General features: G+C 33.2%; 1 protein-coding gene across 1 annotated transcript in view; it reads left to right on the plus strand.

Annotated features, from left to right (window-relative positions):
- LOC124845340 (neutral ceramidase 2-like) overlaps window positions 1-17,667 on the plus strand; it is a 25,759-nt gene continuing 8,092 nt past the window's right edge. Inside the window, exons 1-6 of the mRNA XM_088094118.1 lie at window positions 1-308; window positions 2,822-3,030; window positions 3,143-3,436; window positions 4,454-4,470; window positions 8,909-9,198; window positions 9,488-9,746. Coding sequence (XP_087950244.1) covers window positions 1-308; window positions 2,822-3,030; window positions 3,143-3,436; window positions 4,454-4,470; window positions 8,909-9,198; window positions 9,488-9,746 — 1,377 coding nt within the window. The remainder of the gene's footprint in view (window positions 309-2,821; window positions 3,031-3,142; window positions 3,437-4,453; window positions 4,471-8,908; window positions 9,199-9,487; window positions 9,747-17,667) is intronic.

Raw genomic sequence — 17,667 nt, forward strand, 5'->3', positions numbered from 1 at the left:
ATGGCTGAAAATCATGTAATTGTTGCATTGGGTCTGTTGGTGTGTGGTTGGTCATGGGTGCAAGGGACGCGTGGGGAGTACTTGATTGGGGTTGGGAGCTATGACATGACTGGTCCTGCTGCTGATGTGAACATGATGGGTTATGCTAACATGGAGCAGAACACAGCTGGTATTCATTTCAGGCTAAGGGCAAGAACTTTCATTGTGGGTGAGAGCCCTGATGGCCCTAGGTTTGTTTTTGTCAATCTTGATGCTTGCATGGCATCTCAGCTTCTAACTATCAAGCTGCTTCAGAGACTTAAGTCAAGGTACCAACTAATTTGGACTCCCTTTATACATTACTCATTAGTTGCATCATCATAGTAAGTAACACTTACGTCATTGATTCGATTAGGTCTACCGGTTCATACTAAATTAAAGGTATAAACAAGTAACAATAAATAAATTTCAAAATCAGTAATTATTTTTTAAATTAGGAAAAAAACATAATTTTATTTTTTATATAATGAACGAAAGATTACTACTTCATTTTTTTGGGTGGTACGGTTTTAGGAGGTCTGCATTGTGTGAATGAAAAATAATTAATTTTTTTATCAATAAGGAAAATATGTTATATGTAAATTACTAAAGGTATTCCATCCCATATGATTATATAAATAATAATAATAAAAAAAATGAAGATGGTACAAGCTAATCAATTCTTGGTTATTAGTTCTAGCCATTTATCTCCTCTTCTTACTACCTCAAAACACCCATGATATGTAATTCTTCTTCATCCATTTTATATGAAGACTATAATTTGGTTTCCCCTCATAATAGTTTTATATCATGATATAATAACCATTCTGCATTCTTCTGCATCATATATATATAGCAAAGAAAACTTTGTAATGTCTGAAATTATTAGTAGATTATAATTCAAAAAAGGAGAAGCAAATGGACATACAATTGCATCATCTTGATTGTACTATATATGTAACAACCAAATTCGTAACAACTTATCTATTCCCATTTTCTACACTCTATAAACCGTCCTCATTGGACATTGATGCCATTATGTGTAAGAAAATTCAACACTGAATTTGATTTGCTCCATGGTGAAAATTTCCTTTGCATGAACTTTTACTTATCTAAAAACAATGCTATTCTTGTGACTCTCTATGTTTCATATTACATATATTCATAATCCCTTACACAGTGCATTTCCCTTATTGTTAAAAATCAATACCGTTGATTACTGTGTTGTTTTTATATCTGTCTCCAAATTATATTTCTCTTCTTTTAAGATTTTCTTTAGTTGTTTAAAATTATTCTTCATCTGAAATATTCAGACCCTAATACTTCAAAATATCTTCATCTTATCATAATGTTTTTGAATTTTTTGTATAAATGCATTTAAGAGTAGACTTTTCCATCTCCTAATCTTTCTAAATCTATGTATCTCACCTTCTCTATCTAATGATTTATGTGTTAATATAGGCATCAATTTTATTACTTGAGCTATTTCCTATTCAAATAATTCTTTCCTCCAATTCATTTTTTATTTCCATATGATATTAATATATACTTCCATCTGTTATTAATATATGATAAATAGAATTTTACGGTTGACTATAATTTAATATTGACATACAATTTGGTTGAAGATGATATTTTACATTATTAGATACTTTACATTTTATTTAGAAACGAAAAATAAACTTATATAATAATTTATAAAAAAAAATATATTTAATTCTGTTTTTTATTCGACTTACTAGTTTAGAACAATTTCTTTTACAAATTTTGTAAAATAATTTTTGGTTTTAAAAATAATCTTTTATCATAAAAAAAGTTTATTCTTTTATTTTAGCTCATATTTTAAAATTTATTTTAAAAGTAACTCTATCTTAAAATTTAACTCATAAGTTTAAAAATAAGGTTAGCCAAATTTCTTAAAAAAGGGTGGAGAAGACTATTTGTTTAAGAAATTTTTAGTTAACACATACTTTATAAAACTAAAATCTAGCGCTGTCAAAATGGGTCACAACGTGTGAGTCAATCCGACTCACTACGAGTTCAAATCAAGTTGGGTTTGAAAAAATTATATTTTTTATATGCGGGTCAGATTTAAACCCGGTTCATTTAAACTAGGTTCATGCAGGTTGAACACGTGGTGGGTCGAATTAGCCCACCAACCCACCTACCTAATTTTATTTCATTAAAATTTAATTTTAATTTTATAAAAAAATATTTTATTATTTTTTTTTGCTTGAAAAAATTATTTAAATTCCTCATTTTCAAAATTAATTAAACACTGGGAGTGAAATTTGTAAGTGAAATTTGTTTAGATTTGAATTATAGAAAATTTGTAAATTTTTTTTATTTGAAAAAAATTTTAATTAAGCCAGTAAGTCAATCCGTTTAAGTCAATCCGTTTACCCATCAATCTGTGATGGGTCGAGTCAGATTCGAAATTTTCTGGCTCGCTAATAAATGAGTAGAGTTGGATTGACTCACCAAGTGATTAATCCGTGGTAAGCTGGGCTGGGTCGGGCCGGTGGTCCGTTTTAACAACTCAACTAAAATCTATCTCAAAATGTTTATTTTAAGAAATTGATGTGTCTTCGTTGTAACGTAAAATCTATTTTAAACTCTTCTACCAGAATATTGTATCACAAACTCACAAACGCACACAAAGATGAATGAATGAATGAATCAATAAATAAAATTATGCATAAGTCCTTTAAAATGAAGTACAAGTTACAATTTCGCTGAAATAGAAATAGATTTATTTTTTAATTTTTTTAACGAAATGAATAATTTTTGTTGATTGTTAAAGGTTTGGAAATCTGTACAGTGAAGAAAACGTAGCAATAAGTGGGACTCACACACATGGTGGCCCCGGCGGTTACATGCAATATTTGGTTTACTCTGTCACTTCTCTTGGTTTTGTGAAACAGTCCTTTGATGTGATAGCCGATGCAATCGAACAAAGCATTATTCAAGCTCACAACAATCTCAAGCCTTCTGCCATATATATGAATATAGGTTACACATTAATGCCACCTTGTTTGTGCATCTCTATAATTTCAACCAAGATCCTTGTGATTTGACCTTGTGTCTTGAAATTGTTGCATGTTGGTTTGGTTGTTTTGTACAGGAGAAGTGAAGGATGCGGGCATAAACAGGAGTCCAAGTGCATATTTGCAGAACCCTGGAAATGAGAGAGCAAGATATCCCTTGAATGTTGATACAGAAATGACTCTTTTGAGGTTTGTGGATGGAGAAAGTGGTGAAAGTATAGGAGCATTCACTTGGTTTGCAACACATGGAACTTCCATGAGCAATAAAAACAAGCTGATTACTGGAGATAACAAGGGTGTTGCAGCAAGACTTTTTGAAGATTGGTTTGCTTCTCAAAACACATCTTCAACCACCAACTCCTCAGTACCAGGTATCTTACACTTTTCGGTTGATTTTCTTTTCAAAAATTATATATGGATAGTAATCTCTCCTAACTTATCTTAGTAAATTATACCAAATCATAATATATTTTAGTAATTAAGATGCTAACTTTATCTTTCAAAACTTAATTTTATAAAGTTTAATTAGAGACAAACTCATTTATTAATAATAATAGTCTTAATTAATAAACAAAAATAAATAAAAGAATGATAAAAATCAGGACTATACCTATTTAACAGAACAACAAAATATTAATTATTTTAATTTTAGTTTTGTATCTTAAATAAAAAATGGCAATAATTAAAACTATCAAACAAAACTTCTCGTATTAAACATGGTGAACAAATTCCCTGTTTGTATAAGAAAATCATTTAGGGATTACAAATTACATGTTAAATAGAGTAGATAAGTTTCGTTTCCGATTATATTATACCATATAAAAGAAATTTAATAATCTATTTTGATATTGAAAGAAAAATTAAAAGTTTGATTTAATTTGATTCATTTAATAAAAGTTCATCTAATAATAAGTTTTTTTATAAATAGAATATAATCCATCACTATTAAAAAAATAAAAAATAATTTTTTGAAAATAATTCGTGAAAAAATAGTCAAAATTAAATTTTGTAAACCAAATTTTAACATATACTTTCGGAAATTCTTTAGAAAGATAAATTTAAGAAATAATTAACTATAAAAAATTAGTTGGATTAATATGGATATATTTAATATGGGTAAGGTTATTTTTTGGATTTTAGAAGATGATAAACGAATAATTAAGGGATCCCATTAATCTTGTCAAGATTACATGAGTTTATCCCACTCCTGGTTGTAAGTATTGTTACACCACTTTTAGTTCCCTAGTTTATCCTGACTAGTCCGAGTATTCTTACACTACTCCTGGTTTTGAGTATAATCCACTCTTGGTTGAGTATTATATGCCCCTCCTGACACCCCTAAACAACACGTCTAGTCTGAGTTTAGCCTCCCCAGGATTTATCCCTAGACAATTGTCTAGACCGAGTTATCCACTCTTGGTTGAGTATTCTAGCCACTCTTAGCACCCATAGACAACATGTCTAGTCTGAGTTTAGCCTCTCCAAGATATATCCTTAGACAACTGTCTAGATTGAGTTTACCCACTTCTGGTTGTAAGTGTTTTAGTTCTCTCAAGAACATACAACAAATCCACTATGGGATATTACAAGGTACAAATGTTTAACTCTCTTAGAGAGTTTATATTTACAATCTGACACTTGTATAGTTACAAACTCTATTAACTCTTCTAGAGAGGATAAGTGTAATGATGTGTTGTCTTGTAACTTGGAGGTTTCTTCCTTTGTTGAAGAACATCAAATGTTGTAAGCTTAATGAGTAGTAATATTGATCTTCAATCTTCATGTTTGTGCTTCCTCTTTCTCTCTTCTCTTCAGTGAGGTTGTTCCTTTGATTAGAGAAGCATCAAACGATGTAAGCATGAAGAGCATTAGGACGAATATATTGTTGGAAAAAGTTAAACTTCAAAACTTAGGTTGCTAGACGACCTATCTCTCTAAACGATCTTGTCTTAACAGACTTTTTTCTCCAAATGTCATAATGAACTAAGACAAAAGGAATGAAACACATTGTAAAACACTTCTAGGGAAAGAACTATGATTATGTTTTCTTATTTGACACGACTCACAAGTTGTTGCATCTTGACAAGGCTGGGATGATTTAGCTGAGCATGAATAAGAGAGGAAGAATCCATTATTAAACCAACATGTGCATTGTCATGATAAAGACCATGAGACTCATATTCAGTGTCAATTATCTTATTTAAACTCCACTCTTATAAACAAACAAAATCTTTGGTAAAGGGAATAAAGAATATTATCAATAGATAGAGAAAGAAGAAGATGAATAGTACCAACATTATGTGAGGAGAGTCTAGATCCATGGGACATGGTAATAGAAGGTAATTAACTTGAAGTGGACATGAAAATGAACAAATATTTATTACCAGTAATGTGATCTATGACACTTGAGTCCAAAACCCAAGGGTCAAGAGAGTTGGAATGAGTCAGGCTAACAAAAAATGTACATATGTGCGCAACAAAAGTAATGAAACCGAAGATTTAGCAATCCTTATACCATTTGAGAAATTCGTTAATGATAATATATTGTTCTAATTTCTGATGGATTAGACAAGATAGGAACAAAAGAAGAGGCCATATGCACTTACATAGAGAAAAATATTTACCAGGATAGAAAATAAAACTTAGAACATAGTGACATATTACAATGATACTCGATCATAACAAAGCTGCAACTATAGAAAAATAGTGTTGAGATGAGTCAGATGGTAGTGGTGAGTATTGAAATGGAGTGTGGAGGTTTGTCGAAGCTTTGATCGTCACGATTCTTGTAGCACAACAGTCACTTGGCTAAGGCTAATAGAACCATGGTGTCGTCAGTCCAAACGGTTGTGTCACATTAATGTTGATGACGATGATGGTAGCGACTATTGTGGCAGTGGCACTAGTGACGGTGATGGCTACTGTAACCTTAAAGCAATCTCAACTCTAATATGTAGAACATACACATTCTGTTCCTGGCTCATAGCAATAGGGCACACAATCCTCTTGATTGTAGATAGACACTGATCTCCAAGAATACACCTCAAGTGAAGAATATGATCAATAATGTGTAAGAACAACTATCTTACAAGAATCTTTATGAATTTCCTTCCAAATGAGTAATCTTGATTCTCTAAGAAGTCTAGCCCGCTCCTACTATTCAATACTCAACAAATAAATCAGTTATGAAAGTGTAAGATCATTAATTCGTATTGAAGGAGCGCGCAACACATCTATTTATAGAATTTTTCAAACTAGACATTGTTTAATCGATTAAGCACATAATGTAATATGTTACGCTTTTCCTTCTACTTTAACAGTTTCACATATGTTTCAGATTTAAGAGATTAAATGGAGCATGCAATCAATTATGTAAATCATATAAGCCAACAACAAACAAATATGACCTTTATAGGCAGTTATGGCTTTTCAAGAAAATGATTTTTACAAGAAACACATTTTAACTTATTAGGAAAATAATGTAATCGATTAAGTTCCATACTTAAGCAAATTTGAAAACATTTTCCATTCTAATCACATCAGTGCAGTCAGCAATGAATGCATATACCAATCGGTTCAAACACACACACACACACAGTAAAGATCAATAAACTGTTTTGCCATTTGTTGTGCAAGAAACTATAAAACATTGGTTTTGTTCATCATCAAAAACTTATATGTGAGATGGGTTTTGGTATGTATAGTTTTCCGTATCAACAACTACAACATGGCAAGGAGAACAAATTAGGTGGTGGTAGAAATAAAGGATGGAAAAACACTTAAAAACAATGTTTGAGAAAAGAAAAATTAACACTAACTAATAGTGAATTCATCGTAAAGGCAGGGAATTAATCATGACTCTCTAATCATGGTTATGTATATATAAATTGGAAAGTATAACGAGATAAATTCGGATACATATAACAAAAGGGAAAGAAGGAAAAACAAATAATGTATATTATATTTTTGGCTTAAATGCTTACTTCGTCCCCATGTTAAGAGTTGATTTTTAGTTTAGTATCCGGTTTCAAAAATGAAGACATTGGGTCCCTATGTTATAAAAATTGTATGACTTCAATCCTATCCATTTAACGGCGTTAAAATTAATAACGATGAATTGACTGTGGATGTGAGGTGTGCAAAAAATGTCGTCGTGGCAATGAGTTGGACTAAATTAATTGATGTGGTAGCCAATAAATTATATTACGTGTTTTTAAATTGAGAAAATTAAATAATTAAGGTTTTTAATCATGGAAATAAAAACATTAGGAAATTTAGGTCATAAATTGGGGATTTTCTTCCAAGCATGAGTTGTGAAATCTCCAGTTGTGTCTTCATGAAAAACTGCATCCTCTGCAATTCCAAATCCTTTGCGAACTTCATCCTCTGCTTCTCCATCTCCACCACCTGCTGCAGCTTCGAGCTCTCCGCGTGTTCATACACCTCGCTAAATTTCAGAATCGCCTACGTTAGTTCCCTCACTGCGCTTCCCCAACCCTTCGCCCTCCGTCTTCCTTCGCTTCCTTTCCCTGCGTTCGAACTCATCACCCACGACCTCTTTCGCTCGAAACTCTCTGGGCGAAAACTGTCACTCGAAGCTGGCAATGACGAGCCGCGCTCGTCGGAATCTGATTCCAACGGTGGACCACGACGCTGGAACTGAATCTTCTGGTTCTTCAACGGAACCGGCTACGGTTGTTGTTGCTGCGCCGACCTTTGAGGACGGTGATACTGATTCACGCCGTCGCGAATGCCGACCGGAATCCCTAACGACACTTTGTGCGACTGTAAAATACTGTTTCCAACAGCGCTGGAAGATGATCTAGTGGGAAGGTTGAAAGTTTTTGTATATGAACTTCCAAGTAAGTATAATAAGAAAATTCTGCAAAAAGATCTGAGATGCCTCAACCATATATGTTTGCTACTGAAATCTTTATGCAGCGGTTTCTCTTATCTAGCCCTAGCCGTATCCGAATCCTTAATTCGGAAGAGGCTGACTGGTTTTATACCCTGTATACACCACTTGTGACTTGACACCAAATGGCCTCCCTTTTCGCTTCAAGTCACCACGAATGATGAGAAGTGCCATACAACTTATTTCTTCAAACTGACCCTATTGAAATCGCATAGAGGGGGAATATCACTTCTTTGTGGTTGCTAAAAAATAAACCATCCAAATTAAAGGATATTTTCATATCTGTCATTGCTAAAAAATGTGCTTTTGCCACGCTAAATAAGTAATTTGCCACATCAATTAACATTTAACGTCGTTCCTACCAACTTAACGGATAGGACTGAAGTCATACTATTTTCATAACATGGGGACCCAGTGTCTTCATTTTTATAACCGGATACTAAACAAAAATTCACCTCTTAACATGGGGATGAAGTAAACATTTAAGCCTATATTTTTTTATGCGGTACATGTCTTATATAGGTTGATTTTACAAAGTATCTTAATAAACTACACTAACTCAACCTATAAAACCATTAAAAATTGTCAAAATAGGTGACAATAATAATTTATATATATATATATATATATATATATATATATATATATAAACCAAAATAGTAGATTATATAAAATATAAGAATCAAATTTCTAATAATTTAAAAGTAAGTACTAAAACTATGGAAAAAAAATAAATAAAACCAACGAACTTTTGTAAAATACAGGGATTGAAATTACGCTAAAGTCACTAGAATCTGAAAAAATAGTTTTTCTAAAAATGTAGTTTTAAATAGAAAAAGAATAGAGTTATGAACAACACATATTTTAAAACTTTATAGCATTAATTCAACTACGGTTACTGCGTTGATTCATAAAAATGTCCCTTGAGTTGTTGCTTGAATTGTTACTAATGCATGACGCAGATGTTGGGCAACTAGTGAAGATGGCACAATCAATTAAGGCCACACGAGGAAAAGAGAGCAGCAAACAAGCAAGCCAAGCATCCAAGGTGAGGAAGAATGATGGATCCTTATTTGTTGCAGCATTTTGCCAATCAAATGTTGGAGATGTGTCACCAAATGTTTTAGGAGCATTTTGCATTGACACTGGAAAGCCTTGTGATTTCAACCATTCTTCATGCAATGGCAATGACCAACTTTGTGTCGGCAGGGGACCAGGGTAATGAATCTATATCTAATCAAATAAGATCTACAAATGTTTGTTTTTCATGAAAACCAACATTTAAATAGAATTATGTCTTTCCATGAATTTACCACATCAATGTTAGACTATGCACTTATACTTCAAATATTTCTTGCTATATTATACAACATATTTACTAGGACTTGAAGAATCTAATGTAAACTTAACATGAAAAATTAGTGTCCAATAACTTTCAAAATTTGTGATATCTATTGTGCGATTGCTCCTTGTTGAAAATGTTGTGCTTATAAGTTTGCATGGGTAGGTACCCAGATGAAATATTAAGTACCAAGATCATAGGTGAAAGACAATTCAAAAGTGCTGTGGAATTGTTTCAGTCAGCTTCTGAGGAAGTGAAAGGGAAGATTGAGTACTTTCATGTGTACCTTAACTTCACAGACATTGAAGTTGAATTGGAGAGTAATAGGGTGGTTAAAACTTGTCCTGCAGCACTAGGTCCTGGTTTTGCAGCAGGCACTACAGATGGGCCAGGTGCTTTTGGGTTTCAACAAGGAGATTTAAAGGTAAGTGTCTTTATTATATATGTATATATATTAAAAATAATTCTAGGATATGTTTCAATCCAATGATCATTGGTTACTAGGTTTCTAGCAATGGTAACAAAAGGGGGAGGGGGATGTTAGAATTTGAGAAGTTTCTTCTGGTTTAATGGGTTACCTTCTAACGTTGTAGTATGTAGGGGAAGATGTTAGTTCTCAAACTCCGTTGCTTGAAAAGATAATTTTAGCAAAACTCGAAAGTCAAAATGAGGAAAGAAGAGCATTTGCCATTATACAAATAACTTTACATGATGATATTTTCCTTAAGATTCTTGAAGATTGTTACTCTCGAAACTACTAAGAAAGCTTGAGATTAGGTTAATGAGGTTTGAAGGAAGTGACAGAATAAAAATGATGTTAGTTTTAAATTTGTGAGGAGAGTTTGAAGCAATTATAATGAAGGAAAGTTAATCTATTAGATACTTAACAAATCTACTTTTAAGGGTGGTAACATGTATGATGTTGTTTAATCTAGAAAACTGAGTGACTGTGGAAAAAAAAATCTTAGTTTGTCTACCTGAATGATTTCAATAAAAAAAATATCCTATCTAGAAGAGAACAAGGTTTTTTTACATGATAACAATGAAAAAAATCTATGAATGCTTTTGATATGACCTTGAGAGTTTTTTTAAGGAGAAAGGAAACAAAAAAACAAAACAGTTGTTAGGAGGGTTACGAGGACAATTAGGCGGGTGGCTGTTGTGTGTTGTGTGTGGGGGGTTAGCTATATAAGGAAAGAAGAGTGTCTTAGACAGGACACGTCTATTTTTTTTTTTTCTGACATACATTACATCACTTGAATCATCCAAAATCCATCATCATGCAGATTTCAACCCAAACAACCTAAAAACTCTGGATATGATTATCATACCATCTTTATAACATATATTTGCATGATAAAATCTCCATTTATCATAACTATGTTTTCCCTTGGCGTCAAACGCTATTATGGTATAACCCAACAAAACCTTAGATACATTCATAGGGAAAACCCAACACAACAATGATAAACCATATTACCATGCAGAACATATTCCCATACATCCACATGCATCAAAATAACATTACCTTTCAAGATAATCAAAAGCAAACCCTATTCATCATACTAACAAATAAGAAAACAAACAAAGATAAACTTCTACATACCTTGGTCAATACTAGGGCTTTATCTATACTCCCAAAACACCACAAATCCTCTCTTATAGTAAGGTTTTTTGCAGCTCTTCCTCTTTTTTCCTATAAAACATCGTTTCTCTCCCTTATCTCTCTCAATTCTTTTTTAGAACTAGGGTAACAATATTCAGACCTCTTTTACTCTTCTTTTTATCTCCTTCTATTCTATCTCTATCTTTTTTAGTAAAATAAAATCTATCACTTAATCTATAAAACCACAAAGATTTCTTCTCTTATTTTCTCTTAACCTCTTTTTAAAATTTCAACAACTACTAAATCTTCTAAGATTCACGAAATTACCCTTTAAAGTTTCAGATTTTATTTCATTCTTTACTTTCCACACCCCTAAAATAATTTATGCACCATTTAATAAAGGTAAAAAGACTTTTTTATCCCTAGGCCCAAAAATACAATTAAAATCTAAGTTTCTCTTAAACTTTTCTCCCTAGGAATTGAACCCGCATCAGTTTCATTCTAAACAATATTTACACCAACAAATCAACACATCATATTGGTAATATCACACACACACATAAATCACCAATTTAATAACTTACCAATCATGTGTTGCACTTTATCAATAATAACCTTAAATAATCAACATAAAAATTATAATTCTTAAAAACATCTAAGTATTAAACACCAATTACCAATCAATAATACTCAAGACTCACAACCACGTTATTTCCTAATACCACAATTTTCTCGGTCTTACAAAAAGTGTATGAACACCAAATAACGGACAACATAGAATCATCTAAGCATCAAGCCAAATCTTATCTAAGAGTACACTAGGCATTTAAATATTAAATAGTGAAAGTGATACACTAAAATGACATGACGTATCCTTGAGAAGAAGCATATGATCAATAGGAAAAGCCTACATATACTTGTCAAGACATTATGTTTAAAATCACATATACACTCAAGAAATGATGGGTATAAAAGTGCCTAAGTGGACCTTAACAAAATTATAGGCGCAAAAATCTATCAAATGAAACAGGCTTCACAACATTGTTGGTAAGACAAGACTGTCTAACACTTTCATGTTTTGAAGTTTAACATACAACGATAAACGAAATCAGTATTTGGCAAAGTATAAAACCTGTAAAAATAATATCGTTGAATGAAAGACGTCATATGAAAAAGCGTTGTGAAATCTGAATGTTTAAGTAAAAGTATTTAGTAAACATGTTATTATGACAATAGACACACTATCAAATGATATCATCGTAAACGTATCAATATGTTATATGAGAGTCTTGCCAAATGGGTTCTTGCTATATCTTGCTAAACAATGCTAAACGAGCTCTCACTATGCTTTGCAAAATAATGAGATACATAATAGTTTTGGTAAACACGTTAAAGGAATAAACAACACTCCAAAAACAATATGTTGGAAAGAATTTTCCTAAATGCGCTCTCATACTAAACGAAGATCACTAAACAAAGCGCTAGTAGCTAAATGTCTTGTAAAGACTAAATGATACCTTGATACAAGATCCAACGATGAAAACCTTATAAATCATACTTGGTATCTTGTCAAAAGCACTTAAACGATTTACAAAGTTGTTTTGAACATGCAATATAATGCAATAAATGCACAACATTTACAAAAAATGAAATTTATGAGAAAAAGGACATATCTGCCAAGCATGCATTTCTAATCTACATTATGTTGATGCCTATTACAAGTATTCACCTGCTCCATCATGAACAAGTCAAAAGTGGACGTTAAAGACAAACGAGATATTCATGGAATGTTCTCTCTATCAAAAGTTGTCCTGAAGAGTTTGTACAACCTACTTTTGATTAAATACTGCAAAAAACATACCTGCTCTAACACATTGACTTCCACCTATGGCTACCACCTAGGAAAAGGCTACAAAGAGTTTAAGATCAAAGACAAGCATTGTCTAACAAATCTTTTCCCATAAAGCCTATAAAGAAAAGATCACTTGAAGAAAAGAGAATGTGTAATGAGCTCAAAAGCAACGAAAATAGTATTCATACTCGAGAATACACTATTGAGCTTCATAGAATCATAAGCTTACATTTGTAAGGAGAGAGAAAATTCTACAAGGTCTATTAGATTAAGTTGTATTGCAAACACATCCTCTTTGTGAGAGTTATCGTCTAAGACTTGTAAACAATCTAGTTAATTGTACATTCTGAAGAGAATTCAAACACTTGGTAATTAACTCATTTGAGTTAAACACTTACTAGACAGAGTAACAGATGTTACCAGGATTGTCCAGTGGAAACCACGAGTAGGTGAAACTCAAATTATGCAGCGTATCAGGTTGATACCAGAATTTTCTAGTGGAAACTAGAAATGGGTGGAACTCAAATTAGGCAATGTACTAGGTTGATACCAGTATTGTCTAGTGGAAACCGAGAGTGGGTGAAACTCAAACTAGGCAGCGTATCAGCTTGATACCAAGATTGTCTAGTTGAAACCATGAGTGGGTGAAACACAAACTAGGCAACATATCAAGTTGATACCAAGATAGTCTAGTGGAAACCAGGAGCGGGTGAAACTCAACTAGGCAACGTATCAGGAAGATACCAGGATTGTCTAGGGATACCAGGAGTGTTGAAGAATACTACACAATCAGGAGTGGGTAATACTCAGCTCTAATCAGCGTAACAAGTGTTACCAATATTGATTAGGGAAAACCAGGAGTGATGTTAATACTTAAGTGTAACCTTATTGAAAATCTAGTGGAACCCTCTAAGAGGTCTTGAAAGAGAACTAGACATAGCTTAGTTGAGTGAACCAGTATAAAACAATTGTATGTTTGTTGCATTAGCTTTAAAAATACGTTATTTATTAACACTACAGTTGCGTACAAAGTTCACCATTGATAAAAGGTCTTGTATTTCCTTAAGAGTGATTTTTCTTAAACACTGTAGTAAACTTGCTAAACGCTTGAAAAATACTCTAGCTTTGAACGATTCAAATTAAATAGCGTCTTATAAAAGAAGTGTCTAACAATTTTTGTAAATCATCTAGCCACTACCAAGGTTGTCAAATGTCATTTGTGAAATTTTTTTCAAAAACACTATTCAACCCCTCCTTCTATTGTTTTCTCGTAATTTCAATCACGTTGGTTTGACAAACTAAGGTGGAAGAAAGGGAGAAAAGGAAGGAATAGTTGATCTCCAGCCAAGCCACAAAACTTGAAGATGTCTTGGGGAAATATGGAGAGATATTTAGAGAGCCCATAAAATTGCCAACTAAGAGATACCTCGATCATAAGATCCCAATTAAGGCGGGAATAACCCTATTAACATGAGGCCCTATCAGTATCCTTATCTCTTGAAATTTGAAATAGAGAAGCATGTGGCTGAAATCCTGGGAATGGGAATAAATAGGTCCAACAACTGCCCCTACTCTAGTCTTGAGGTTTTGCATTGACTATAGGACCTTAAACAAGGCAATCATTCTAGAAAAATTCTTAAAATCCATTATAGAGGAGCTGCTGGATGCACTACATGGAGCAAACTTCTTTTCAAAAGTATATATCAGGGTTGGGTACCATCAAATACGGATGAAAGAAGAGGACATCCAAAAAAAGGACCTTCTGCACACACCAAAGGCATTATGAATTCCTAGTCATGCCCTTTGGCCAGTCAAATACCCCAACTACTTTTAGTGTGTGATGAACACGGTCTTGAAGCCTTATTTAAGGAATTGTATTTTGGTCTTCTTTGATGACATACTAATATACAGTAAGTCATGGGAGGAGTATAGAGAGCACCTCAAATAAGTGTTACACACACTATGGAAGCAGTAGTTTTTCGCTAATAGGAAGAAATGTCAGTTTGGGAGGAGACAAATCAGGTACTTGGGCCATGTGCTATCTGGACAGGGAGTAGAGATGGACATGGAGAAAGTGGATGTTGTGTTAGAATGGCCTATTCCTAGAACCATCAAGGATCTAAGGGGATTCCCAGGCCTTATCGAATTATAGGAGGTTTATACGAAAGAATAGTCAAGCCTTTAACAAACTTGCTAAAGAAAGGAAAGTTTCACTAGACACAACAAAGCACGAAGACCATGCAAGGCCTTAAGGAAGCCATTACTACAACTCCAATATTGGCGCTGCCTGACTTTTCTCAAACTTTCCATGTGGAGTATGATGCATCCAAAACAGGGATGGGAGTTGTGTTATCATAGAATAAGAGGCTTATCGCTTATTTCAATAAATCATTGTGAAAATGCTCTCTTTCCAAGTCTAATTATGAGAAGGAGTTGATGGCTTTGGTGTTAGCCAAGATTGTACCTATTAGGCTAGAATTTTTTGGTTCATACAGACCAGAGGAGTCTCAGATACCTTTTGGAACAGAGGTACCACCCAAAACCAACAAAATTGGTTGGCTAAACTGTCGGGGTATGAATTTAAGATAGAGTACAAGTTTATGACCTTCAATAGGGTGTAGATGCCTTGTCTAAGAAGGTTGAGGAGAAGGATAAGGAGGATAAGGAACTTAGGGTGATTTCTAGACCCTTTTGGCAAGAGTTCCAGGTTGTTTTAAAGGAGGTAGAAAGAGACCTGGTTCTATAAACAAATCAGGAAGTATCTGGTGGAAGACCAGGTTCTCACTCAGCTTTCACATTGGAACATGACCACATTCATTACAAAGGAAGTTTGGTCTTATCTGCCTAGTCAGCATGGATCCTAAAGCTGATAGTAGAGTTTTATGTGACTACCATAGGAGGGCATTTCAGGGTCTTCAAAGCGTATAGAAAGGTGACTCAGTTCTTATATTGGGTAGAGATTAAAAAGGCATTAACATATTTTGTGGCTGCTTGTATGGTCTACCAACAGCATAAGTACTTAGTTTCTTCACCTCAAGGGTCATTACAGCCTCTACATATTCCACAAGTTGTATGGGAGGAAATCAACATTGACTTCATTGTAAGTTTACCCAAATCCAATGGGTATGACGTAGTGTTGGTCATGGTGGATAGGCTTAGTAAATATTGTCATTTTATACCCATTAAGCTCCCATACTCGGTCTATAGCATAATTTTTTTGTGAGGGACATAGTAAAACTGCATGGTATACCTCTATAGTCAGTGATAAATATCCAACCTTCTTTAGCTTGTTTTGGAAGGAGTTGTTTAGGCTCTAGGGTAATAAATTACTTATGACCATTGCCTACCATTTGGAAATAGTGAAGTACTTGAAAACACTAAAAGGGAGAGTTGAATAGTGTTAGTGGAAAACTTTTTCACAATCCTTCTGATATAGCACTTTCGTCGAGTGTAAAGATTTTTACGTAAGTTGTTAAACGCTCAACCTTGCGATAGGCTTTAAACAATAAATTCTTTTCAAGTGTTATTCAGAATATTGTTGCAATATTGATAAAACTTCATTTTTAATGAACAATTGTTTAGTATAGGAAGCTTTTGTATTTAAAACGAAAATTCAACTACGGGTTTTAATAAGATAAGCATTGAGAGAGAGTAAAATAGTAAATCCACAGATATTTTTATTTTGGTTCCACTATAATATTCAACAAGATTACAACTGACTATTCTCACCACTCTTGGCATCCTTAGGCAATCTTAGTATCCCCTGATACGCTGCCTAATTGAGTTTCACTCACTCCTAGTTACGTAGTATTCTTTACCACTCCTGGTATCCCTAGTTAGCAAATAACTCATGTTACCCTAGATTAATTGAGTTTCACCCACTCTTGGTTTCCACTAGAAAATCTAGTATCCCCCTATATGCTGCCTAGTAATCCTTAACTCCCTTGAGTTACACAACAAGTGTTTGAATTCTCTTCAGAATTTGTAATCAATCTGATTGCTTACAAGTTTTTAGACAATTACTCTCACATAAAGGATATATGTTCATTACAATACTATCTACAGACTCGCTAATTGTTTCTCTCATTACTCTCTTCTTACAAATAGTAAGCTAATATTACAATAAAACTTGAGAGTGTTTCTCGACTTTTTCTTTTTCTCTTCTTCTCAAATATTTTCTTTTGATCTTAATCTTTTTTGTACTTTTCCATCTCGACGATATTGATATTCTCTTTTTCAAGCTATTTTCTTGATTCTTTCTTCAAATCTTCTTCTATTTAAAGGCTTCTCAAAATATATCTATTAGACTTGAGCTTTTTCCTTGAATCTTGTGTTTTCTTTGTGTTGTTGTGTGAAACAGTCGTTGGTTAAAGTCAACTTGTTAGAGGAGCCTTGCTTTCTTAGTACTTTGCTAGAAGTAGGTTGTACTATTTTCTTGGTATGACTTCTGATGCAGAGAACATTCCGTGAATGTCTTCTTTGTCTTTAACTTACACTTCTGATATATCTAGAATAAAGCAAGTGGATGCGTGTAGTAGGTGATCTTCACAAAATAGAGTAGATATGCATGCAGAAAATATGTCTTTTCTCTTATCACTTTTGTTTTTTTTGAACGATAAGCATTTAATGACATTTAATACTTGTTCAGAACAACAAATTGTTTTTTACATTTTTCACCATTGAGGTAGCGTTTTATCATTTAAGCTTTTCTCTAAGATACCAAGCGTTGAATAAGAACATCATCATTGGACGAAGTGTAAACGCTTTTGATATTCTGCTTTCTTCAGCTAGAGCATTTGGTAGTTCTACTTTCTTCATTTTTTGGGATTTTACTTGAGACCCTTAAGGCTTTACCATAAACATTGTCTTGACACTTTAACATCCTTA

The sequence above is a fragment of the Vigna umbellata genome, chromosome 7 (genome assembly GCF_029865625.1).
Source record: "Vigna umbellata cultivar VRB3 chromosome 7, Vumbellata_1.0, whole genome shotgun sequence".
NCBI lineage: Eukaryota > Viridiplantae > Streptophyta > Magnoliopsida > Fabales > Fabaceae > Vigna > Vigna umbellata.